The sequence below is a fragment of the Orbicella franksi genome, chromosome 1 (assembly GCF_964199315.1).
Source record: "Orbicella franksi chromosome 1, jaOrbFran1.1, whole genome shotgun sequence".
Classification (NCBI taxonomy): domain Eukaryota; kingdom Metazoa; phylum Cnidaria; class Anthozoa; order Scleractinia; family Merulinidae; genus Orbicella; species Orbicella franksi.
Genome location: NC_138145.1, coordinates 4,661,942 through 4,689,441, shown reverse-complemented (window position 1 = coordinate 4,689,441; position 27,500 = coordinate 4,661,942). Strand labels below are relative to the sequence as shown.

The window sequence follows — 27,500 nt, the reverse complement described above, 5'->3', positions numbered from 1 at the left end:
TATTTCTAATTTTTTAGGTAGGGTGAAGTTGAATATCCGTCAACAGAATTCGATCATCACAGCAAGATAATACCGTTGTTTCCTCTGATGGCTGGTGGTGAAAATATTTGAGACAAATGCTCTTTTCAAAAAACCCAAAGAGAGCAGTTAACTGTTATCGACAGAAAGAGCTATGGTAATCATATGGTTTCACTCTTGAGACTAGATTAAAACCTTTATCTCACAGAAAAATCCTGAATTATTTTTGGCATCGTTTTATGCACGCCCGTCTCTGATATAGCAAGAGAGTAAATTATTTAGTTTTGATTTAGGAAAACCGTTAAACCGTTCAAGAAAAACCGTGTCCCGGATTCTCTATATTCAGTTCGAAATTGACTCTGCACTTAAATGATATCTCTGGGACAGACTCCTAAATTACGTTTTTGTCAGATTCCCACGCCGTGGCACGCTTCAGTTGTTACTGGTTGACTATTCAGGTTATTTTGTATGAAAAAAAGAGATGTGAAGTAGTTTCCATATAATGTCAATTGTAAGAAATTCTGACTTTTCGTAAGTAGAAACACGAAGGAATTTGAAAAGATATTCCGATAATTTTAATTTTGATTTAATTTTGTCTGAAAATTCCTTCAGACTTTAGGTGCGGTAACACGACCGTGGTAAATTGCCCTTTTACCACGGGAAACTGTATTTAGTAGTGTGACCAACGTCTCCCGAGGTAAATTTCCCGTGTTAAATATCCATGGATACGTCAAAAAGATCACACGAAGCGCCCATGATATTAAGCGTGGTAAGTTGCCATGGTGTTTGGGTGCCCAAGGTACAAGAACTAATCACGATACTTCGTTTGAAAGGAACACGTAACCGCAAAGTTTCTGCGCAGCTTTCATTAGGGACTTTAAGCAAATCGCTACGGCTGGCGCTGATACGGCTGCCGGAAGTAAATTTCCCCAAAAATAAGACACTGCGCATGTACGTCGGTTGCATCTGGGATGTTTTGCCGTAGTGGCTACTACGTCGGGTTTATTTCGCTTCTCTAGCCCTTTTCAACGGACACCTTGGCATTTTAAGAATTCCATTGGATACTATATCCTTTAAAGTCAATTTAAGTCAAAGATCGTGTCAAGGTTGCCTGTCATAAGCTTGTAAATCCGTATCCTGAATTTACGATGTTTTGGCGAAGGTGTTGGAATGGCGAAGTGAGTCAAGTGAAATATTCGTGTTGAGCGCGAGGTTGTTTTTCTTCGGTTAAGTTTGCTTTGAGGGTTTAGTGAAGATGTTTCATATCTGGATAACTATACGATGCTATTTTGCTTCTTTGAGTATTGATATATTTGTGTTCTTCACTCGATATTCTTTGAGATATTTGTCTCTGAAATAATATATTTCATCTATCAAATTGTTATGGTACAAGGTGTATGGCATTCGCTTTCGCGCAGAAATGATCCGTTCGTCCTAGGAAGGCGAATAACGGCCTTCGCCCATTGAGCGAGGCCATTTGGCTATGAGAAACTAAATAAAAGAGATTTTAAACTCCTTAGCCGATGTTTCTTTCATTTTTGTATTTCGCTTTACTCGCTAAACTTAAAATTTGGCAGACCACCGAGACGTACCCTCCTCAGACCTTTTCAGTCACGACAACTGTAGTAGCACCAGCGTAGTGATTTGCTTAAACTCCCCATTTGCGCCAAATGACAAACTCCTTCGCGCCGGAATGAATAACTGTGACTTTGAGACTGTGGATATGGCGGAATTTCGGGCAATGCTGTGAGTATTTTATGTATTTCAATTGATTTCTCTACCTGTTTACTAGACCGGCTATTTTAACAGCGGCTAAAACCAAAATTATTCTTATTTTTATCAGAAATTCGAATATAATATGCATGGTGATTTGTACAATGGAGTTCTCTTTAACCGGCGAAACCAGACACGAGAATCTAACGAACATCACTGACCTGGAAAAAAATTCATTGACTAAATTGTCTTTGGCTACCGGTCAGCTTTTTCCTCACTGAATTGGCATAATTTTTGAGTTTTGTTTTAATTAGAAAAGTGTGTCTACTTAATTGGTGCTCAGTTCGCTCAGAAAACACAAGAAATGAAAATAATCACTACATCTTGGTTAAGGAATCAATATATACATTAAATAATGAAAACGTTTCACAGCGACGTTAACGTCTGTGTAGCAAGAAGCTGGAAAGTGTTACTGTAAAATTTTGGATTATGGCGAAGTGAAATCTGAGCTTTTGGTACGATTATCGTTTTTCGTGAGTTTCTGCCGTTATATTGGATATTTCAAAAAACTAACTTGACTTCCTTCAGTTACTTGCCTAGGCGAATGAGCAAAATCGATTTTTGCACCGTGGTCACATTTTTAGAATTTTCCTTGATTTTTAGTAGCATTCAGTCTTAATAAGTCTCCGTAGGAGGTGGGGGGATAAAGTATGCCACGGACCCCTTAGAAGATGCACAATTCTCTGATTCCCCTTCACCAAATCCTGGATCCGCCCCAGCATTGCAGGAATAATAGAAATGAAAAATTACAAAAGGCCACTGGACACTTTCTGGCAAACTACTTCCTACAAATTTCGTCAATGTAATCCCTTGTCTAGTATCTTTATTTTGCTATTCATCAGTTGTTAAGAATTCAATTTTTCAGAACATTTTTTATCATCGCACTCCCAGACAAACACTGTAATTCTGACACATGTTGCTTATCCGTAAGATGGCTTTCATAACCAATTAAACAACAATACAAATATAAATCACCACAACAGAAGTAAGTTACATACCTGGAAATGATCTATGTTTGGATGTCTATGCGCCGCTGAGTTCATTCCCCACACTTCTTGATTGTGCAACTGTATAGTCTTTCTTGGTGTGATACGATTTGTTCACCTTCGAACTGAGGTTTTCACGCGCAATTCCCAACAATACGTTCATACGGTATAGCAGCGACTAAGAGCACGAAAATGTATCATATATGGACCTGAATAACAATTCAGCTGAACAACTATTCGAGTTCATTCTGTAAGTGCAAGCTACTTCGTCCACAGGGAGCACACAATCTTGCTGAGTAGGGAGAGAGTGAATAAAGGAAGGAAAAGAATGAATAGTTTAATACCTTTGTCTCCTGTTGTCATCTCTCACGCGACCTTACAGGGAAAACCTCTTCTTACAAGTCCTGCGTAACACTGAAGCGCTAAACTCGTACCTAAGCCTTTTTGCGCTCTGCCCCAAAAAATTTTGCTTTCCATATAACATTGATAAGGGAAGCAACTCTTTGCACAACATTTTGAACGCAGTCCGAATATTCGCTCGAATCTCTAAATTTCTTTGCTTCCACGAAACCAAAGAAACACAAAACAAAGTCGAAAGATTTTTCTACAACTTGGCCGAATTTGTTTTCGAATACTTTCACGACAGCTGGAGAATTTTAGCGTCTTTAGCAAAGTTTTTTTTCTCATTTCGCTTTTCGCAACATGATCGTACCGTTGAACCGGTACCAATCGCGTCATCCAACGCGCGCTCGAGCTCCCCTCCCTCTCCCACACATGCTTTTTTGACATGAAAAATCTTTACAAAATCGTTTCCCAGCTCCCAATTTTAAGCGCAGAATCTCGCTAAAACGCTTCAGATCTTAACTCGCGACATTTCATTTCCGTGCGGAGATCGGGCGATCTCGGACGCACAAGAAAAACTGCTAACCGGGTGAGGGGTTTGTAAAGATTTGTCATGTCAAAAAAGCATGTGTGGGATACTTCGTTTTGTGTTTCTTTGGTTTCGTGGAAGCAAAGAAATTCGGACTGCGTTCAAAATGTTTGGGCAAAGAGTTGCCTCCCTTATCAGTGTTATATGTAAAGCAAAAAAAAATTTTTGCAGAGTGCGAAAAAGCCTAGGTACGAATTTAGCGCTTCAGTGTTACGCAGGACTTGTAAGAAGCGGTTTTCCCTGCAAGATCGCGTAAGAGATGACAACAGGAGACAAGGGTAAATTATTCACTCTTTTCGTTCCTTTATTCACTCTCTCCCTACTCAGCAAGACTGTGTACTCCCTAGCAGCTAAGCATTTCTCCTCAGACCGCTGGATTCCCGTCCCGAGGGCACCGTGCGCGCGCATTACTTCAAGAGCCCCATACCCCTTCCCCAGGGGTACGCGCTCAGTCATCTGACACTTTGAATATTCCCATCCCCCGGGCCAAAAATGGTGTACAAATGTCCAACCTTAGGGTCGCAGTGGGTGATCAAATGCTTCTCTTGGCCCTACGCCCGTGGCATCGTGGCGAAAATATACAATGGGACTAAATTAAAGGAAAATCCTTCGCCCTCGAACACCCATTTTAACTCAAGTATATTGCTTTTTAAACAATCAATAGTTTAATATCAGGCCTGAAACTATTGTTAAAATTGAGGGTCAAAATTCAAGCTTCGCCATCTTCCGCGTGAGGGTTATGGGAAAATGTAAACCTGACGCAAAAATGTGTAAAAGGCGAAAGAATGCGGAAAGAAAATACAGTCGAACCTCCCGTGAGCGACCACCCAAAATGTCAAGCCTCGGTGGTCGCTTGCGACAGCTTAGACTATATTGGGTCAAAATTTGCTCTAATTTTAACATTATTTGTGTAAACTTTGCACCCTGTTCAGTCTGAATAGTTGATCATTTCTTTATTCTTGTCTTCTTTCTTGGCAATGTATTGATTCGCAAGAAGAAAATATATCTTGATCAATCTTAGAAATCTAGGAAGAATTTAAGACAAAGAAGAAAGCAGTTGGAAACATATTGGATACGCACCGCTTACGTAGCCTACACCCTCAACATGAAACCATTTTGTTCATATTCTTTGTTCACTAATTTTAGACTTCCAAAGACTTTTTCCGTGAAACTCAATCTACAGTTCGCCAGTCCCGGCATAAATTGCTCACGCAATATATATGCATGCCAACGGAATATCTTATGTGGTGTTTTGGCTCGCAAGAAAAGTAAGGAAGAACTAGGAATGTGTGGTGTACTGGGAACTAGTCTGCATCCGGGAACCACACGCGGACCGAAGTTGATGATTACATGTAGATGTGGCGGTTCTGTTGTGATTGCTGACGTCGTGTTGTTTTGGTTCGGTTACAAACACTGCATTGGCGACGAGCCTCAATGGCTGAGAGTCGAGCTCTTCTAACGCTGTATCTTTCAGGATCTTCATCACGAGTAGCAAACAACTGGAAGAAGTGGAAACGGGCATTCGAGCGTAACGCTGAAGGAAAAGACTTAGACGACGCGTGGAAGAAAACTTCTCAGCCTCTGCACTACGCGAGAATGGAGGTACAAGATATTTTTGAAGATCTTGTCTAGCCCGATCCAGCGGGCGATCAAGATCCCTATGCGGACTGTGTTAGAAAACTTGATCATTATTTTCGCTCCGAAGAACATATTCCAAATACCACGTGTTCCGGCAGTTGGGGCCGACTGCGGGTGAATCGGTTGATAAATACAGTGGAACCCCGCTCTACGGACACCCGCTTAATACGGACACCCCGATATTACGGACAGTTTCGTTTTCCCCGACGAAAAGCTCATATATTTTTTCTCAAATTAACCCGCTTATTACGGACACCCGTTAATACGGACAACGGATACTTTTCTGTGTCCCGAGCGACAAACTCTTATACATCGTCAACCCCGCTTTACGGACACTGTTTGTATCTGTGCATTGTCTATTGTCATTGTCATGATTATGTGCTAATTAGAGATTTTGTACCCTGGTCAAATTATGACAGATTTCGGCGGGTTAATACAATCTTATTACTAAATGAAACAGTGGCAAAATAGCATGACACATTTGACCAGTTCTTTCTTCCGGTGCATTACCCAGTCTGCAGTCCTTATATAAAGTTTTCTGCCTGATACGCTTACACAAAAGTTTCACTTTCTTGGTCTTTTGCTACACTCCTTGCTTGTAGCCTTCTTCCTCTTTGACGTCTTATGCTTACCACTATCAGCATCGGCCTCCGTTCGTATTGCTGGGTTGTTGCCAACGTCTATTAATTGTTCAAGTAAATCCACGTGCTTCTTAGGACCATCAAAAATATAAACACACGGTATTTCCATACCAAGGCCTCCACCCCGATTAACTGCTTTTCCACATACTTCAACTGATCCTCGATTAGTAGGCTTTGAAATAAAATGGGTGACTATACCAGTGCGGTTTTTGGTGTTTGCGAGGTGATATGGAATGTGGCCGATAACTCGACTTTTCTTTAGCACGGCGACTGCGTTTTTGTCCCCACCATTTCCCGGCTCTGGTTGCAAAGGCAAAATTTCACCGAGAGTGATACAGTTAATGATTTGTAATTTACAGTACAATTAAAACGTTTTGTTGCCGTACAAGTGTCGGCCCTAGTGTTTGTATCGATAAAACACGTGTCCCTGACTTTTTTCCGAGGACCCCGGTTAATACGGACACCCCGTTAATACGGACATTTTGGCATGTCCCCTTGATGTCCGTATTACCGGGGTTCCACTGTATGTTTTGCGTCTCCGTCGACAGGCAAGGTATTGTAACTTTGGTGATCCTCTCGATGACAACCTACGAGATCAGTTAATTGAAAAAATGCCCGATAAGAATTGAAAAAGAAGCTGTTGGAAACCAGAAACATCACTTCACTTCGGAAGCAGCCGGGCAACAAGTGAAGCACATGGCAGGTGCATCGGACGTGAACGCAGTCGGACGAAAGGAGGATAAAATAAACGATCAGTCAGTGAAAACGTGCTTCAGATGCGGAAAGGCAGGACATTTCTCTCGGGATCCGTGACGTCCAGCAAAAGGCGGGAAGTGTTCTAGCTGCTCGATGTTTGGCCATTTTGCAGTGTGCTGCAGAAACCTCGACCGCGCGGCACGAAAGAAGAGAAGAAGAGTTTCGTCCAAAGAACACCAGTGGTAATCATAAGGTCCCGAAGACAGACAAACCAAGTGGAAGATCATGTGGCGGGTAGCGGTCAAGAAAAAGAAAACCGTGCCTTTGCATTTACTGTGAGTGACCGCAAATCAAGTGACGACGACAAATGTGAGTATTGACGGAATTGTTCAGGAAGTTTTGATTGATTCAGGGTCTGTGCATGAGTAATCTGATAGGGGAAAAGGATTTCCAGAAATTGAAGGATACCGGTCTCAAAGATAACATTGAAAATTGTTCAAGGAAATTGTTTGCCTGTTGTGGCAGGGAAATTGAAGTTGCTGGCCAGTTCAAAGCGGAAATTTCTGTGGGAAATGCTAAGGTAGTTTCCAGTTTAGTTGTAGTTAAGTATGGGCGTTGCATACTGGGGAAAGCTACTACCAAAGAGCTTGGTGTTCTCCATATCGGCTCAAAGACCAATCCCGTGCATGGGGGGTAGTTGTAGAGTGACTTTGCCGACCAGCTCAAAGCTCAATACCTTAAAGTTTTCACGGGAGTTGGCAAGTTAAACGACTTTGAGGTGAAACTGCATGTTTACCCCAATGCACCTGTGTCACAAAAGTTAAGATGAGTTGCTATTGCGCTTCGAGACAAAGTGAAAGCCAAGATTGATGAACTTTAGAGGGGAATATATGGCCTAGCCTGGTAGGTTGTCGTAGAACCCAAGCCATCAGATGAGATAAGACTTTGTGTGGACATGCGTGGCGCAAATGAGGCCATTATTCTGAGAACGGCTGCCAATACCCACTGTTGGTGAAGTATTAGAAGAATTCAGTGGCAGCACTGTCTTTTCGAAGCTAGACCTGCGTCGTGGTTTTCAACAGGTAGAGCTGCATCCAGATTACAGGGACATTACCACCTTTGTAACTCGTGATGATTTGTTCCATTATAAGGGGATAAGTTTTGGGGTTAATGCGGCACTCGAGGAATACCACCACATTATTAGTTAGATTATAGCAGACTTCGAGGGAGTTGAAAACATCGTTGATGATTTGATTGTTCACAGAAAGACTGTTGTGGAACATGACCAGAGCTTACACGAGCTATTGGCTAGGCTGGCCATGGAGGAGAAGAATCTTACCTTGAATAGCGAGAACTGTACCTTTGGAATGGGTAAAGTAGTTTTCATGTGGATTCTCCTTTCGAAGCATGGCATCGGGCCCACAGAATGAAAGGTGCGTGCAGTGAAAGAAGCAACTTCTCCCTCGTCAGCCTCCGAAGTGAGGAACTTGTGCTAAACTCGACGGAAATTTTGCAGCTAAATTGAAAAGGTACACGTCATGTTTTATACGCACGGCCGTGCGTATTTTTCCAATAACTGTCTAATTTCTCGCACCCTGATTGGCTCATTGTTATCATCAATAAGAGTACAGACGGATAAAATTTTAATTCATGCAAGCTTTCAAGTTCAACTTTCAACTGTGAAACTGTCAACTTTTTAACCAATGAGAATTTATTTACTTTTTACGTAGCCAATCAAAAAGCGAGAAAAGATATCGACAATGTTCGCGTCATTTTGAATAAAATTCACTTATCTTTGTTTACGGCAAGTTTACGGCGTCTTTTCCCCTCACTTATTCCCGGCATTTGAGCATTTTGGGGTCTTGCGATTGTAAAAAACAAATTGGCGTCAGTTTTCTATGCGTCTGTCCTCTTATCGATGATAAATTGCGTCAAAACATTGCCAAAGGTTACTGCCGAACCACTCGCCTGCGGCTCGTTGGTTCCACAGTCACTTTGACAATGTTATGAAGCAATTTATCATCAATAAGAGGACAGACGCATAAAAAACTAACGTCAATTTGTTAAACAGAGATTTCGTTCAAGATGGCTCAATGGAAATTAGGTAGGACTAGCGCGCGTGCTATGTTATACTAGTTATTGTATGGTAAATTTGTCCACCTTGAAAATGGGGAATTCTGACTGGTTCTCGGCGAGGCCTGAATTTTGTGATATGGACCGCTTAGAAATAATTTCGGCTTATTCTGCATAAAAGAAAACAGTTTGCTATAAAGTCGAATATCTGAGGTCCTTTCCACACTACGCCGGATAAATTTGAAAACGCAGCTTTATTTCTTCGGTTTACATTAGGCCTACCGTCCACACTAGTCCGTCACGAAAACGGCGCTCTTCGAAAACGCTCTTCAAACCGGAGTAATTTGAAAAGGCCGGCTTTGCGTTTAGTGTAGATATTTTGAAAACAGAGCTTTTCGAAATCGATGACATCATGATAACCTTATGATTTTCCTGCCTGAGGAGTTTCCCTCAAACACAAAAGCAAAATGACTGGTGATTGTTGCGTTTGCAAATTCCTCCGCCGTACTATGGACGAAAAAAAAAATCATGAGTTTTCAGAGTGAAAATGCCGTTTTCAAATTTCTCCCGTATAGTGTGGATGGGGCCTAAATTAAATTGCCCTTGATTAGATAAGTCCAGTGTGAAATGATTACGTCTCAAGTCGGTGGAAGTAAGTAAGGAGATTTTCTTTCCCAAGAATGTATTTTTCTATCATCAAAAAATTCAAATAAATAACAAGAGGCTCATTATGAGTTTTCTTTCAGTCACTCATTCTATTTAAATGTTAAGATTTCCTCTGATGTTCGGCTTAAAAGAAGATGTATACATTTCACACCTTTACACCCTTTTTTGCCCGAAGAGCAAATTTCCCGTTATCTGTACTTCTATTGCAGTTGTTCAATAAGGAGTGCAATTGGATCTTGCCTGGTTAGTTAACAGCTATCATTGATTTTGATTATAAATTTTGCTTGTTTTTTTACCCTTTAGTTCCTAACCCTGCAAGAACACGTTCGCAAGCCATTTCAAAATGCCACCAGATTCAGCAATATTAATGGATCTTTAGATGCAATTTACACAAGGCAAACAATGCAACATTGAAACCAAAGAAGCTGGTACTGCCTCTGAAAATTTGAATAAATTTGAACCTTGTAATCCTTGCCTGAAAGGCTATTGAACCTTCATTAAAGCAATAAACCCCGATTATTTTGATCCAAGGAATTTTGTTGACAGAGTATTAACTTAATTTTGGAAGGAGAAAAAAATTATTGATATTTATTGGGAAATCAACAAATCGCAATGCAACAGTCAAAGAAAAAGTTTCCCCAATATTATTTCATATTTTTATTTGCACCGCAAGCTTAATTACACTAATATAAGCTTGGAGCCATTTTTTACCATTACATTCCCTTAATTAGTAGAACGCGGTTAAAGTACTGTAAAACCAAATGTTTGAGTTCACGGATATATAAATTGACCGAGATATTTGGAGTGAACATCAGACTGCTGGGAAAACTGATGAACGGAATGTCAAGACAGTAACAGAGAGCTTACAATTAACTGGACAACTTTCATTTTTTTCGTTCTAGGAAAGCACACTAAAACAGGTCATTTTTGATTTGATTCTTGATTTGCGTCAAAGTATACATGCAAGTAAAGCGTTTTTGAAACAGCGCCAAGAAACCTGAAACCTAAGCAAGAGTACCTTAACTTATTAATTAGATTTGATTCCAGTGTAACATGAGCAACATGGCACTGCATACATGTTAGAAGTCCTTTGGACGAATCTTCATCTCAGATCTCTTGACAGAGTAGTGGGAATTCTTCCAGTGATACCACGACATTCCTTTAGAATCCACCTTACCATTAAGGTATAAGCCATTGAGGTTTGACCAATGGCAGTTGTTGTACCACCAAGCACCTTTATACGAAGAGGCACAACTGCTCGAGCTTGCATCATTATCACGATCTTTGGTGGTAAATGGAAGGCCTCGATGATAACTGAGGGAATCACCCGCAGTACCTGGGAAAAGAAACAACAACTGAGTCAGCTTAAACTTCACAAAATATTTTGACATTTGCTTTTGTTAAACTGAAACTACAAAACGCCAGCGATGGTAAACAATTCCACCCAAGGGAATTTATAGGCTCGTTTGACTTTCACTCCTAAGCCGGACCGCCTGGATACATGAATCAAAAGACCGCTGTTAAATGACTTGATTAACAAAATCATGTATTCCATACTGAGATGCGAAAATTTCGTTCAAGATTTTATATCACTTAAGCCCTAATTGATTTGCGGTGCATGACTGCAGCTGTTCCTCATTGAGCACTCGGGCATGCAGCTTTAATCTGTTTTCTAACACTGGAAGCATGTTATATGAACTTTTTCGTTTGGAGAAAATTATTGCAAAGATCAACGAGCACAACTTTTTTACAGTAAACTCTAATATATTTCGCAATTGCTGCATTTGGTTAAAAAATAACAACAAATATCACAGAGATAAGTTCACCTGTATAACTTCCCAAACTCAGCTGGTATTTCGCATTTTCACTTGCCACAGAAAAAGAGCTGTATTCTGCAAATGCTGTTGCACCATGAATGTCTTCCAAGTCAACACGAAGCTTGTTACTGCTGCTCACAGTCAGGCGGTGAATCTTGTCCAGTCCCAGCCAAAACTCGCCGTTCAGATTGCCGAAGCCTCGTTTGTAATAATCCCAAGCTCGGAAAAAATCTACAGAGCCATCCCGTCTCTTTTGAAACACTGTCCATCCTCCACCGGCTGTTTTGTGGTCACAGAAGACTTCAAATTCACCCAAACCATCAGGATCGATTTTGTACACTCCACTGATCTTGTCACCGGACTTGTAAATTTCGGCACAGTTCTTGGAAACTGTAAATCAAATAATACACTAATTTCTAGATCTTGTTGGGCTGGACATATGTAAATATACATTAGAAGCGAAAGATTTGACTTCTCCACCAGGTGGTTTTAAAGTCATTTTTATACAAACTTCACTTGAATGGTTAAAACGTGGATTGAATAAGCTACAGCTGAAAAGCAGTGCCACACAACAACACACACTGGAAATTCATGGAGGTTGAAAAATGCTGTTACAAACCTTTTCCACCTGGCCTATCGCCATTTAGAATATCCTTTATTTCTTTGATTCCCTTTTTCAGTTCGGTCAAATGTTGTTTCATCTCAGAAAACATACTTTCGATCTTCTTGCAGTTTGGCCCAGCGAAGAAGCTGTTGTAATTGTTGTTATTGACATTACACTGCGAAGGTTGTGTCGTCACTGGCTTGGCCGTGTTCAGAATTGAGTATACTTGCGTCGATACGAAGAAACTCAACAGCAGAACTCGAAGGAAATGTTTCATCGTTTATCGATGTTTGAGAGCGGTTTGTCACTACAAAGCATTAACAGCTACAAAGAGCCTATGACTTCATGCACAAGTCTCCAGTTTATTTAAATCAGTGACTTGATCTTTCAAACTTCCATTTTAGGAGCGAGTTTCACACCAGTAGGATATCTTCATATCTGTAAATAACGTGCCGAATGTCACCAACAGCTGGTAACTTTCTGGTAAAAGTAGCTTGTGTTAATGGAACTTTTACGGCGAGATTTTCTAATTTTAGATGACCAAGACCTCTGAATATACTTCAGAATTACCGCAGTAAACGATGTCATTTGTTGTGTTGTGTCAAAACTGCTCAGTTACCGTTTTGTTGAAATCGACAACAAGACTCATATTTTCAAGGGTATCATGACTAAAAGACTCCTTACGACTTCATTATGTTCAAATTACGTATATTTTATCAGCTTTGTAAATGCTTTTGAGATAGCTTAAATAAGCCTTTGGGTATTGCATTACGGAATAGAAAAAGTAAATATTATATTTTCTCTCAAATTATCATTGCTCAATTAAAATAAAATATTTAGTCAAAAATCACTCTTCGGCGCCACGATAACAGATTTCAGATTTCAACCATAAAATGACCCATGTGTGTCACTAGGCGGAGAGATATATTTGCTTTCTTCCTAATATCTGTCTTTCTCCTCATATGTCACTCTAGGCTTGCCCTCACTTCTATTTACCCACAGCTTTCTAACAGCACAAAACATCGCCTGAGTAAGCTTTATCATGCTTGCGGAAACGTTCAATAAAATAAGATATATAAAAAGCAATTTTAGTTTTTTATCTTAATTGCCCGGTTTGAGTAAATTGTTCACATAAGCATTGAAGAAAATGTGTCATATGCTCCTAGATAATTGTCAACTGAGTGATTAGGAGGTGACGCGGCCTGGTAGTGAGGGCGCTGGATTCCCACAAGATGGATTTGCGCTCGGTGTTGCAAACTTCAGCTCCTCCATGTCTTGTAAATAGCCAGTTGGATAGCCTCCCACCAGCTGGATTTGTAATTTTTAACAAGTCTCTGTTCTATTTACGAAAATATCCCATGCATATTTCAGTGTCCCCAACTATTACAGCAGTGCTAAACACTTCCACGCTTAAAAATTGATATCTTTTCATTATATTAGGAGAATCGCGGTTCATTCGTTTCTCGCCAGTTTGAAAATTTGACAAAAGAATTCCTTACAGTGACTTGAATTCTGCAGGTGAGCTTTGACCATTCAAATAAATTTTAAACAAAATACGTGCACATGAGTGCATTCGATTCGGCCTCTCAAGTTTCTTTTCACTTTTTTGTTGTGTGAACAAACGGTTTCTATTCTGGATAATCCGCACAATCGGCAAAATTTCCTTGGCATTCAGCAGGATTATATACTTCTTAGTCTTGGTTTTTGTACATTCCTTCATATTAGTTGCCACGATTATACAGAAACTGCTCGATCGTAGTGATCGTAACAGTAATATTGGGAATTAGCCTTTATTTTGCCTGTCAAGCTAAATCTTTGATGACATAACCCACCAGTTACGATAAATAAGATTTTATTCTTATTAATTTCTTCTTATCAGTCTCAGGTATCTTTTTTTACTAACGGTTCACAAGCTCCGCTCTTGATCGTCTTATAATTATATTTTTCGTAATCAGCTGGAAACTGTTGAACGTGCGAGATACTGATACCAATGCGCTTTCTGCTTTGCTATCTCTTTGTTTCCGTCTTTTTATACACGGTTGGAAAATGGAGGTTCATAAAACAGTTGAGATGGTAACATTTAGAAGTACATATATGTTACAAGACGAAGTATCTGAGTATCTGAAAATGAAAAGTTCTTGAGTTCCTTTTATTTAAGTCAGTCCGTGTTCCTTTTGAATCGAACATCTTTCACTTCTCAAAATTACTTATTTGGAAATAATCTCGGGTTCAGTTTGAAAAAGAAATGAGGGTCATTTAGTTCTCAGTGCGGAAGGGCTTTTGGTAGAAAAAACCATCATCATCATCACAAAAAAAACCCAGACTTACTGAGTCTCACCACATGAGTAAACGCCATGACTTCGTCCATGAATCATTAAACCTCTCTAACTCGTGCATGATTATTTATTGAATATTTCGTCATCAAAATAATAATAATGATGATAATGATATTAATAATAATAATGATGTGATTGGATTCCACAATTGCTGGAAAAACCATTGGTTCTCATTGTACTCCTCAAAATCTTCTAAACTGCTACAATTACAAATTCCAGTTTCAGTAATAATTTGATATCACAAATGTCACTATAAATCTGAACACTACTTCTCTTTGCTTCTGCTAACAGCATTATTTCGCCTGAAAATTATCCTAATATTTTCCCAACAACGCTCTCTTATCATGAAGGAGTAGTTACAGATTTCATGTCTTGTCTCAAGGAACCCTAACAAAAACCGTACACTCTTTTTCTTACTATATTTTCCCGTCCCAGGCTGAGTGTATTTATAAGGGCACTGTCGCTAAAAGACTCCTTACGATTTCGTTAAATTCAGAAGTTGTATATTTTATCAGCTTTGTAAATGTTTTTAAGATAATCAAAGCCTTTGAGCATTGTATTACGGAATTGAAAACGAGGTGCAAGGTCACGACTCGAAACGCGTAGGAATGCTAAGTAAATATGTTTTCTCTTTATTATCTTTCAAGGGCGCAACGCGAGCTAATTTGTCAGAAATCATCTGGGACCGTCACTTTCACTTTTACGTATTCAGAACAAAACATAAACGCCACGTTGGATCAAAACTCCGACCTCGCGGTTAATGTGACAGCCACGGAGTAGCCAATAATTGAGCATTGTCTAAACAATTTTTCTAGTGGCTGACAAATTTATATTTGTTCCTTTTTCCCGAGAACCGAAATTAATTATTTTATTTGGACCACGACATAATTTCTTTTGTGTTATATTCCTTCCGCCATGCAGAATATTAATATATCGAATTGGCCTATTAAATTAATTTAGTTCCCGACTCTTGGTAACGAAAATAAGTTAGCCCTCGTGGAAATCGCGAGAAGGGAAGTATGATCCTGACCGCATGACTAACGCTTCTAGGAGTTTGAGTTTTGGCTATAATCTTTCACTGTTGTCTTGGCACTCAGCAATGGTTCCATGTTCTATTGAAGTATTACTTTGGAGTACAGACTTATGCATGATTCGCTAGTGCACATTCAGTTAAGTTCTTCGGCGTTACATATTTGCTTCTTGTTTCCTTTGTATTAAGATACCATGGAAACTCTTTCCCAGTGTCTCTCTTCTTCTCAAACGGGTAAGGCAACTCAAAGGTAGCTGTTCGCGTCCGTAAAGTCCTTAGTTTGAGTAATTGCTTACAAATTGTCTCGCGTTTTCAACAAGTGAGGATTGAGGTATTGAGTAGTTTCTAATTCTCGAGGGAAGAGTCGCCATGATTTGTTTGGTTTTTCGCTTGCTCGCTTCTCCACTGATTGGTAAAGCATGTCATGAAACTATAGTCTAACTAGTTGTAAGAGAAAAACACATCACACGAAGACGAATCGCCCGTGACACCAGCTGATTATCGCATAAATATGGACGAAAGGTTAATTTTCACTTTATTTTGTGGCCATTTTTACGTGCCCAAATTCTCTTTACTCTGGATTGTAACGTCTTTTATATCAGTTATGAGAATTTAGTGACCCATCAATCTAAATGATATTGCATCGACGCCGTAAGGAGAGTATTGAGGTATAATAACATGATATTTATTATTATGTTGGAAATGCAATGAAATGTGCACGAAAATAGGCCGAATCCCAGATTTAATGCCCGACATGAAAATAGACCTAATGCCACGCACGAATATTAAAGCTCCAGAGCATGTAGCTCAGTTTATATGTCCTCAAGAGGAGTTTCTTCTACCATGAATTCCTTTCATTATCGTGACTACAAGCCCAGAGATTGTAAAAAGGGGTTTACACAAGTAACATCCCGGCCACATAACGTTGTTTCCTGACTATCAGGGCCTGTAGAAGACAAACTCATTGCCCGAGCTCACCAAAAATACCATATTCACATAAGTCATATAAGTAAAGAATTCTTTCTTGACAGCAGGCAGGAGCTGGATCTTTTTTTTTAATCCCCAGTCCTTTCTCCTTGCTTTGGACTGCATAAATTTCTTTATAATTTGGTGTAAACCAAAAAAATATGTACTACCGGTAGTTAATTTTGTTTATAGTCTTGACGTGTTCTCGAGATCACGTTGTTATATTACAAGAATTAATGAATATTGAATGTTGATACCTCAAGGGAATTAATCTGCTTTGACAAGGTTAACTGCTCTTTAAGGCTACCAAATTACAAGACGGCTGTGTAAAGAGAATATTCTATGATACAATAGCCTGAGTATTTTTCCCTTTTGATTACATGACGGTGTACTGAGAACGTCAACATATAATTTTCAACGAAACAACCTTTTATTAAACCCGTTTTACAGATCAAGTATAAAAACAGTGCATCTAATAAGCCAGCTGTAAAAGTGACCAATAAGAGGAACAATTGATGACCCTTAATACAAAATGCATGTACATGATGTTAATGCAGTAAACCTTTCTAATTCTTAGTTTTCTCAGATAATCTACGGTACAAAATTGTAAGACGGGATATAAAGTTCAAAAACCCAAAACTAAAGCGAAATCACCACAAAATCATTGTAAATAAAGGGAAATGGTTATAAAGCCTGGCAAACAATGAAGATGTCAAGACGTATGTTGAAAGGTCCACGACCGTGCACAAACCTTTGTCTTACACTCGTGATATGTACGAACTACCTAACCAAAATGTTAATGATGGTTAGCTGGCTCAGTCAGTCAGAGGTAAATAAGTACTATGTTGTTTACGCGGTCAATGCCAAACGATCGAGGGAAAATATACAACAAATATTTATTGATCAGTTTCATAATCATTCCCCTCTATTAACTATGACAAAATAAATGACCGTGGCATTTCACTTCAGCATTATACTGAGTGCCGACTAACACTGAAACTTAGAAGTCATTTGGACGAATCTTCATCTCGGACCTCTTGACAGACACATATGATTGCCACTTCATCCAGGCCATTGCTTCATGACTGGACTTACCACTGAGGTACAGAGCATTGAGGTTTGAATGGTAACAAGCTCCGTACCACCAACCGCCTTTATAAGAAGAGGCACAGTTGGAAGACCACTGGTCATTATCGCGATCTTTAGTGCTAAATGGACGACCACGATGATATCCGAGGGAATCACCAGCGGTGCCTGAGAAAGAAAAAACACTCCAGAAAATAGAAAATAGTTACCCTACAATACTTCAACAGTTTTTGAAGGTGATCTCAAGGTAAATGGGAGGTTGTTAACTGCCGTCTCTGCCGTAACTCGGCTCTCATAGTATATATGGTCGTGGTAATTTCCTGTAAGTGACCGTTTAACGTTTATTTAATTCTCATTTTCTTTTCTGCTGCATGATTGATAATAATAGAAGAAAACAATCATAAGAAGACTCCGTAGTGGTAACATTACCTAAATAACTTCCCAAACTCAGCTGGTATTTCGCCCTCTCACTTGCCACAGAAAACGAGCTGTATTCTGCAAATGCAGTTTTACCATAGGTGTTTTCCAAATCAACGCGAAGCTTGTTACTGCTGCTCACAGTTAGGCGGTGAATCTTGTCCAGTCCGAGCCAAAACTCACCGTTCAGATTGCCAAAGCCTCGTTTGTAATCATCCCAAGCTCGGAAAAAATCTACAGAGCCATCCCGTCTCTTTTGAAACACTGTCCATCCTCCACCGGCTGTTTTGTGATCACAGAAGACTTCAAATTCACCCAAACCGTCAGGATCGATTTTGTACACTCCACTGATTTTGTCACCGGACTTATAAATCTCGGCACAGTTCTTCCAAACTACAAATTTCAATATTGTAGACTATAAACCGTGCTAAAGTGACAACAAAATTTGGTTGCAGATCTAGCATGTAACATAGAGTACTGAGTAAATCGAGGTAAATTGAAAGTTGTACAGTACAAAACTATTTGTTAACACTTATGGCGTGATAATTAAAGACAAGTGAGACTAAATTTTAAATGAAACTGAAATAAATTAACAGACTTCAATGGACACTGATCTCTGGAAAGAAATTACTTAACCCTTGAATGTTCGCTGACTCGAATTTGTCAGAAAGCAATTCGACTACTAAAAAAGAAAACAAATCTCAGCTTTAGGTAAAAATTGAGGGTATATAATATTTCTTTATGGTTGATTAAAAAGCAGATTACGAGCCCGAGTTCAGTCTATGAGCGAATAGTCAAGTAGCCTTGACTACCGCTCATAGAAAATGAAGACGAGTGGTCTAATTGTGTTAGTAGACCCTCGAAAGGATAACAGCTTAAAAGTTACAGCAGCGTACACTCAGGGCCGCTTCTTTGTGTTTTCGAAGTGTCTTTAAAGTGGATTTAGATAAAGTTTTGAACTACTGGTAGATTTGTACTGAAACAATTAGATTATTCGCTCTCGATTTCTACGCGCGATAGTTGACTCGGACTGCGTCCTCGTCAACAGAGGGGAACATGGGGATTTGCGGTGTTGCGGTGTTGATGTTTTTTTAATGCGGTGATGCGGTGAATAAAATCTCAACTTGCGGTGTTGCGGTGATCTCAAACCCTATGGTGTGCGATGTTTGTGTTTTTCACGCTGCGGTTTTCGGTGAAATGAAATTGTTTGCGGTGCTGTGGTGTTTTGATTTACCTTTCTCAAACCTAAATTTGACCTAACTTCGTTAATCCATTCTAATTTATGACAAACACGTACCATTGAGGTTAATAATTTGTAACAAAATACAGACCATCACTTTCTAGTCAATCTTCAATATGCTTCGGCTGCCAATCCGAAGCTGTTTTCATTTATACGCAACGTGACAAGTAACTCGACCTCTGCCACCCAGAGCTCAGTGTTCGGTAGACACGTGGAGGAGCGAGGACAGAAACAATCCTGGAAATTCTGGAAACGCCAAGGCCGAATACAATGTATTATTGACTGCGCAGCTTTTTCCTACGAAAAGGAAAAGGCGGCGAAAACTACCGGCCACAAAATATATTCAGATGTCGTGTCGGCAGGGAAGAAAGAAGGCTTTCTAAGCTAAGGAAGCTTTGTAACTTACACACGTTTACTATTTTTTTCCTTTTGTTATTCGGCTTCGTCTAGAGGTCATTCTGATACCGGTCTATACCCGCTCCAAGGTCTTGCGACTTTCTTGACCTTCTATTTTTTTCAAACGATTATCGATATCGAACGCAACGCAGCTAGCTCCGGAAAGCAACACTTTCAGTCCAGATAGGGGTTCAGTCAGTGCGTTTATACACCAAGAAAAGTGAGCGAAGTAGAAGAAGAGAGGGATCTGGGGTAAAGGCCATCTCTCGAGGCTCCTCTCTTTTTTCTTCGTCCGCTTCCTAGCTTCGCGCAAGGTTTCTTCACAAGAGCAAGAAAACGGATTTACAGGCATCAGCAGTATCGACATATGCGCAATGAAAAGCGTTGTGATGTGCTTCTTTTGTGGAAAATTGTTGAGGTATAAAGTATTATTTTAAGTGTAGACTCGAATCATGGCGCTTAAGATACGTGTTGCGATGACGGTGTTTCGTTGACTTTTCTTGCGGTGATGTGGTGTTCGTTAATTTTTTTTGCGGTGTTGCGGTGTTCAGAAACCCCTCCATGTCCCCCTCTCAAAAGGTCAACTATCACGCAATAGAAATCTCCAGCTTATAATCTAATTGTTAATTATTAAAAGCTGGATCATTGGATAATGCAGTGCAAGAGTTTTTATGTCCTTAGCCATCGTTGTTTATATAAACAACAACCTTCATTTGCGCGAAAATATGCTAGGATTTCGACCTTTAATTTCGCAACTGCATAAGTTGTGTGTTTAACTGCGATGATCAATCATGTCTTTATCTTTCTCCGCAGTTCAAATATATGCCCTTTTATATATCCACTTGTATTCTTCACCATCTACGGGTATATAACGAACTAACAGTATGACCAGCTCCCAGTTGGCTTGATAGCTGAGTTGGTAGAGCACTGCACCGGAATCCCGTTCAAGCCTGAATTTTTTCAGGCTTTAATTTCACAACTGCTTAAGTTGTGTATATAACTGCGATGATCAATCATGTCTTCATCTTTCTCTGCAGTTAAAATATACGATCTTTCATATATTCACCTGTATTTTTCACCATCTACGGGTGTATTGCTAACTCACAATAAGACCAGCTCCCAGTTGGCTTGATAGCTCAGTTGGTAGGGCACTGCATCGGTATTACAGAAGTCATGGGTTCGAATCCCGTTCAAGCCTGAATTTTTTCAGGCTTTAATTTCACAACTGCTTAAGTTGTGTATATAACTGCGATAATCAATCATGTCTTCAGTATAGTGGATAGTTACCTGTACAGTTTCTTCCATTTCCAATGAATCCATGCTTGCAGGTACAGTTATGGCCTCCCTCCGTGTTATTACAAACAGCATTAACATTACAGCTGTCGGAGTTGATGCTACACTCGTCTATATCTAATGAATGAAAAGGAAAAAAACTTGGAGTCATTTTGAGTAAATTCAGCAATATTTTCTAGTGACTTGCATACTCTACATCATGGTTACTGAAGTGTGGAAAAAGGCACGTAATTAAAGCGTGGAAGAGGTGGTGCCACTTCAAACCTGATCCTATTTAAGTTAAAGTCCAATAATTTAATTACTCTGTCTAAGACAAGCTGGATTTATTTTTTGCGAATCCATTTCTATTTAAATCTAAGTGTCAGATCACCGTTTCAAGAATACTGAAAATAAAAAACTTCTTGTGTAAATACCGAACGGTTTAGTAAAGTGCCTTCGTCTAGTTTGATATAGTACACTTTCCAGCAGCTCAGAGATAGTAATAGTATTATGTAAGCGAGCTGCCACCACGTTGTACAGGGACCGGAGGGATAATATCTCTCAATAACAAAAATTACGGAAAATCTTTTCCTTGCCGAAGAGGAAAGACTCTGAAAACTACACGCTGTCCTGTGGCACGTCCCCTTTCAGCCACATATTAGGGAGTTTAAAAAACCACGACGGGCACGTCGAGGACAACGTCGAATAAAAAAAGATTTTATATTTTACCTACGAATCTCGCGGTACCTTGAGGTTATTTACTTTGTTTATCACTGTCAAAAATATCAATCGCGAGCGAGCGAAAATATTTGATGGATAACATAAGAGCCATTACACCATGCCATACAAATATAGTAAGCGTACACGTAACCTTTTGAAGCGTTTTTTTTTTTTAGTATTATTATTCTACTCACGTTTGTTAGATATGAGATGATTATAGCAAATTCGGCGCTGCTCGCCTCGTTGGCTACCCAACGCGCGCTTGTGAAGTACTTGTTAAATAGAAACGGCGAGAGAGTCAATTAGATTCGCTGATTTATATACAATTAGTTTTAGTTAGTTTATTGTAATCATATAGTAGATTAAATTAGTAATAGTTCTAGTTAGCAATTAATTAAATAATTAATTTATTGTAAATCTAGGAATTGTAATATAAGTATTTTAATCGTAATTTTAAATTTTTAGCAAAGTTAAATTTAAATACACGACCCCACAAGCTTTTAGCTTTAATTATTATCGTGTTTAAATAAAGTTTATCTATCTCTATCTATCTATCTATTTCCAACAGAACACGACTGAGCACCTACCAATTAAAATTAAACAACGACATGAAAGCTTGTTTAAAATTTACACCAGGAAACCGTCTGGTTTATGGTTAAATTCCAGATGAGATTTGACGTGTTAAATTGAGTACAATATACTCGAAGCGCCTGGAGCTAAGCTCATGTAGCCGCGTATTCTAGCTCAGTTGGTAGAGCACTGCACCGGTATCGCAGAGGTCATGGGTTCGAATCCCGTCCAAGCCTGAATTTTTTTCAGGCTTTAATTTCACAACTGCTTAAGTTGTGTATATAACTGCGATGATCAATCATGTCTTCATCTTTCTCCGCAGTTCAAATATACGATCTTTAATATATTCACTTGTATTCTTCACCACCTACGGGTATATTACGAACTTACAATATGACCAGCTCCCAGTTGGCTTGATAGCTCAGTTGGTAGCAACCTCGTTCCCAGGGTCTCTCATCTTACCGCTCCCTGGAGCGAGCGAAGAGAGACCCTGGTTGGGTCTGGTCACGTGCCACTTTGATAATCGAGAACATCAGGGAGGGGTCCTCTGTAATCAGCATTTTGTCGCGTTGAGCTTTGTTGCGCGCTGCGACCGCCACATTACCCGCGGCGTTTATCAATACTCAGCTTTCAGGCTGAAATTTGGTATAATATCTGTTCCAACGTTTACCTAAAGGTTAAGCAAATCTGTCTCGAGGCAATTTAGTGGTCGTGATTTTCAGTGTTGCCGTCTTACCCACTGGATTTATGGAAAGTTAGTCATACTTCAACTGTGAACGTCGAGCAGCGCAATTTCATCCCGTAGTAATAGTTGTTTCTCCTTTGGATACACTCGATCAAATTGATGCAGAAAATATGAGAACGTCCCGAGGAAAACGTATAGCTTTCTCAAAGTAAAGCTACGGCAGTCCCTGAAGAAAAGCTGGACGAAGATAACTATGATATTCGTGCAACGTACTGTGCTTGCAAACAGTTCTTATCAAATAGCCGGGCCCGGCGTCACCTGCGGCGTCACAATATAGAATGCAAGTAAGCAATATGTTCACGGAATATTTTAATCTTTGTCCCTGGAGAGCCAATACATAGAGCCTTAAAACATATCTTGCAATAGAAACGAACCTAAACAAAGTATAAGCACGGCATGGCAAATTACAGAGGTGTAAAACTCTGAGAGGCGACGTGCAGTTAACAGCGGAAACCATGCAGACCTACGACCTCTAAAAATATGCTGTAACATAATCAAGCGACTCCGCTCTACTTATAATTTCCATTTCTTCTAATAACACGGCATAAAATGTGCCCCTCAGAAACACGCTTGAAGCAAAGAGAGGTCGAGAGATCGAAAATTAAATGAAAATGTGCACAATTCTCTCGAACCGTTGGCGTCATGTACACTAATTTATTAACAACACAATAAAAATTATATTTTTCTTTTTCTAGCCTCCTTTCGCTCGAAGATAAATCCATTTTATCAGCAACGACGGCGAAATGCATACCGCGACGAGTTCGTTGTATTATCCTTCGCGCTCTGCAAAGTTCGGGGCGCCGACGGCGCGGTGAAACTTCCATAAATCTTTTCACCCTTTCGCTCCTTTCGAAGTGTCTTTGACTTTCAGTGATCAATTGAAAGGCCCTGAATTCTCTAAAATTATTTTATCGCCGGTAACAAGACCTAGCTACACTTCATTGTGAGGTAAAGATGAGTCAAAAATCTTCCATACACAGCCTCGGCCGCGGTGTGCAATTCTCCATTCGCCTTCTTGAGGAGATTTTTACAATATGTAACGTCCTTCACTGAACCATACAACCTTCAGCGACTTGGATTTCCGCTATCAGATGATGGATAGGTTTTCCTTGGCGTTTACAGAATATTACCGCCGGACATTGCCGCAGAACATCATATCGTTCTTGGTTTACTTTGGTGACAACACATCGCGCACTCCCGTGGGCTAAGTATAGACAAAATTCCTACTAGGCCACCCATCCCTTCAATAATTTAATTGTCATCTCCCAGATTCTGGGAGACACGTGACCAGACCCAGCCAGGGTCTCTCTTCGCTCGCTCCAGGGGGCGGTAAGATGAGAGACCCTGGGAACGAGGTTGAGTTGGTAGAGCACTGCACCGGTATTGCAGAAGTCATGGGTTCAAATCCCGTTCAAGTCTGAATTTTTTCAGGCTTTAATTTCACAACTGCTTAAGTTGTGTGTATAACTGCGATGATCAATCATGTCTTCAGTATAGTGGATAGTTACCTGTACAGTTTCTTCCATTTCCAATGAATCCATGCTTGCAGGTACAGTTATGGCCTCCCTCCGTGTTATTACAAACAGCATTAACATTACAGCTGTCGGAGTTGATGCTACACTCGTCTATATCTAATGAAAGAAAAGGAAAAAAACTTGGAGTCATTTGAGAAAATTCAGCGATATTTTCTAGTGACTTGCATACTCTACATCATGGTTACTGAAGTGTGGAAAAGGGCACGTAACTGAAGCTTGGGTGGGGTGGTGCCACTGAGGACTTCAAACCCTGATCCTGTTTAAGTTAAAGTCCATTAATTTAATAACTCTGTCTAAGACAAGTTAGATTTATTTTCTTTGCTAGTCCATTTTTATTTAAATCTAAGTATCAGATCACTGCTTCAAGAATACTGAAAATTAAAAACTTCTTGTGTAAATACCGAACGGTTTAGTAAAGTGCCTTCGTTTAGTTTAAAATAATACACTTTCCAGTAACTCAGAGTTAGAAATAGTATCATATAAGCGAGCTGGCATCCCGTTGTACAAGGACCGGAGGGATAATATCTCCGAATAATAAAGATTAAGGAAAATGTTTTCTTTGCTGAAGAGGATAGACTCTGAAAACCACACCCTGTCCAGTGGCACGTCCCCTTTGAGCCACATATTAGCGAGCGTAAAAAACCACGACGGGCACGTCGAGGACAACGTCAATTAAAAATGATTTTATATTTTACCCACGAATCTCGCGGTACTCTGTAGTCATTTACCTCGTTTATCACTGTCAAAAATATCATGAAACTGAATGTAGGATACAGCGATAAAATTAGAAAATTACCCATCGTGGTTCACGTTCTCCAGACAACGCAGAATTTGGTCATTTTACGTTGTTGTTGTTGTTGTTGTGCAGAGGACGGCAAAGAAATGTACCAAACAGTACAATGCAGGAGCACAGCCATTGTTCTGCTCATTAAACCTTTTTTTTAGCGACGTTGCCTTTGCCGTTGCCGTTGTGGTTTTCTTAAGCTCTCTAATGAGGTAACGCCCACGAGGCCACATATTTCATAATATAACAGCACTTCAAGGAAAGAAAATTATTATTTTTAGGCCTCGCTTTTTCGTTTTTATACTCTAATTTTCGATTATGTTAATGGCAATATATTAAAGTATTAAAACGTATTTTTGTTACCAAAGCATTTTCTTCCATTTCCATAGAAACCAGCTTTGCAAGTACAATTGTATGATCCCACGATATTGTGACAAATTGCATTGACATCACAGCTATGGTGATTAGTTGCACACTCGTCTATAACTAAGAAGAAGAATGTGTGTTGGTTAGTCTTATATTGTCTTAGCAAAATATTGATACCTAGTCTTACCCAGTTTTAAATAAAACGAAAACAGTTTTGCTACTGCGTCCTTGGTCGAGCCTTGGTTTGAATTTTTGGAGACGTAGTCGAGCCAAAATTAGAAGGATACAATGGATTTACGGGGAATCTTCGCCCGAAAGGTATATTCTTGGAGGAGGTGTACGAGGGGTAGAGGTTTGTTCTGTTGAAGTACAAAAAAGTGTAGGCCAAACTGTAGTTTAGGCATTTGCACGGTTAGCATTTTGTTAAAAAAAAATCGAACAGAGGACGCTAACTGCTGATTCATCGAAGTATTTTAAGAGATTACGTAATCCTGGAGTAGCAGTGTGTTTGCTGTATTTATATGAAAGGGATAATATCTTATATCCAAGGAACATCAACGGGTTATAACCGTAACAGGATAAATTTTGTTATTATAAGACACTTCAGTCAGCAAATATCCTTTATACACGTTCCAAAAAATTCAAAACGATACAGTTATCCTGGAGAAGAAGCTAGTGTATGTACTTATGTGTAAATATCTCCTTAACCTCCAAACGGAAAAAGAAAAAAATTTCCACTGATTTTAATGAAGATGTTTTAGGGAAATAGAAAATCAACTTTACAAAGAACAATAAAAAGGTAGTTTTAAATTAAGCTTCTCTAAAACAGTCTGTTGTTTAAACTGATTGTAAAAATTCCTATCAGATAGCAAATTGCTTAGACTGTTTTACCTTTAAAACAAGTAAAGTTGTAACAGTTATTGCATGACACGTCATTCCAGGTGTAACCTTCCTTCGCGCCAAGAGTGTGTACACAGTCTTGATTTTTGTGATTGTTTGGTTGCTGTGAAGCCCAGAACCTGAACGTACTTATCTCTCTGTTTGTCCACACAAACGAGCCTTCTACGCTCCGATCATTCAGCCCTAACCAGGATCTCCTTCCGTTATGACGGTGTTGAATGTAGACGTTTTCCTCTTGGCTGCGAACCGTCACGAGATGCGAACCCATCGTAGAACAATTTGATACAGCAGTTAGCCAAGAAGCGCATTCAGAGCTGGTGAAATAGCAATAACCATTGAAATAACCCCATCCAGGCTGGCATATCTCTGCATGTGCAAAGAAAAAGCAATAATTGTTAACCAGCTAAAGATTATAGTGGTTTTTGAAAAAAGCGTTTTTAAAAGAGGTTGGTTAAGGTTTTTCCTAGCCTATGAATTAACTAAGCCAGCGCACGGTGATTATCACCGTGGAGGGAGGAGGCAACTTTTTCGGTTGCTTTAATCGTGATTTTGTGAATGTCTCTCGGATAGTCAACTGATCATTTAATTTTCCTGTAAATGGAGATTTGAGCCTTCCCTGGCACTTCACAACCTTTTTTCAGCTTCTTTCCAGGAAAAACGTCAGTTATTAAGCGCTGACTGGAACTCTGTGGAATACCGCTCGTTTGTTGATCTTTTGTACCAGTGATAACAACTACGGGCTAGAGATTTTGCTCTGAGTTAAGCAAGGTTATAGCAAAGACGTTTCTTGGAATGTGTGGTTGATGGAAAGAATTCATAGTCCTCCCAAGTACATTGCTTAGATCTATCCTTTTGAAGTATTATAGAGCTACAACATTCGCTTTGCTTCGCAACTGAACACTGACAAGATAAGAAAGAAATGACTCGCAAGAGTTAAATTTCCTAAAAGAGCTGAACTCAATCTTCTCAAAGTTTGGTGACAGCAACGATATTCTGGTTAAAAATGAGTTTGTTTAAAAATGTTAATTGTTACCGCCACTGTTCTTAAATGTGACCGTGCCTGTATATAAGGCTACTAAAATGCACTAAATAAAATAACTGTTCAACTCTGACCAGCTTTTCGAAATACCAAAGAAACGAATTTCTCTTCGGAACACTTGTTTCAATTATAGTCACCTATGTGTTATCGCTTCTTTATTTATTAAAAACAATTATAATTTAAAAATTTAACAATGGTTTTAATGGGAGTAGGAAACAGTAAAAATTAATTAATTGTACAGCGTAAAATAACTCA

General features: G+C 39.5%; 2 protein-coding genes across 2 annotated transcripts in view; both read right to left on the bottom strand.

Annotated features, from left to right (window-relative positions):
• Nucleotides 1-8,755: 8,755 nt before the first annotated feature.
• LOC145486503 (fibrinogen C domain-containing protein 1-like) lies at nt 8,756-14,706 on the bottom strand. The gene is made up of 3 exons (XM_081465187.1): nt 11,859-14,706; nt 11,249-11,629; nt 8,756-10,758 (listed from the first exon to the last, which is right to left on the bottom strand). Exons 1-3 carry the CDS (start codon nt 12,118-12,120, stop codon nt 10,502-10,504), a joined length of 900 nt encoding a protein of 299 aa, XP_081321313.1. The 5' UTR covers nt 12,121-14,706; the 3' UTR covers nt 8,756-10,501.
• Nucleotides 14,702-27,500, bottom strand: part of LOC145486497 (uncharacterized) — a 29,074-nt gene continuing 16,275 nt past the window's right edge. Inside the window, exons 14-19 of the mRNA XM_081465173.1 lie at nt 26,198-26,572; nt 25,304-25,426; nt 24,130-24,252; nt 20,602-20,724; nt 17,691-18,071; nt 14,702-17,429 (exon numbers count right to left, since the gene is read on the bottom strand). Coding sequence (XP_081321299.1) covers nt 17,176-17,429; nt 17,691-18,071; nt 20,602-20,724; nt 24,130-24,252; nt 25,304-25,426; nt 26,198-26,572 — 1,379 coding nt within the window. The 3' untranslated portion in view covers nt 14,702-17,175. The remainder of the gene's footprint in view (nt 17,430-17,690; nt 18,072-20,601; nt 20,725-24,129; nt 24,253-25,303; nt 25,427-26,197; nt 26,573-27,500) is intronic.

Coding starts and splice junctions, on each gene's coding strand:
- LOC145486503 (XM_081465187.1), bottom strand. CDS start 12,120: ATGAAACATTTCCTTCGAGTTCTGCTGTTGAGTTTCTTCGTATCGACG. Junction 11,630..11,858: donor CGATAGGCCAGGTGGAAAAG/GTTTGTAACAGC, acceptor TTTGATTTACAG/TTTCCAAGAACTGTGCCGAA. Junction 10,759..11,248: donor GAGTTTGGGAAGTTATACAG/GTGAACTTATCT, acceptor TTCTTTTCCCAG/GTACTGCGGGTGATTCCCTC.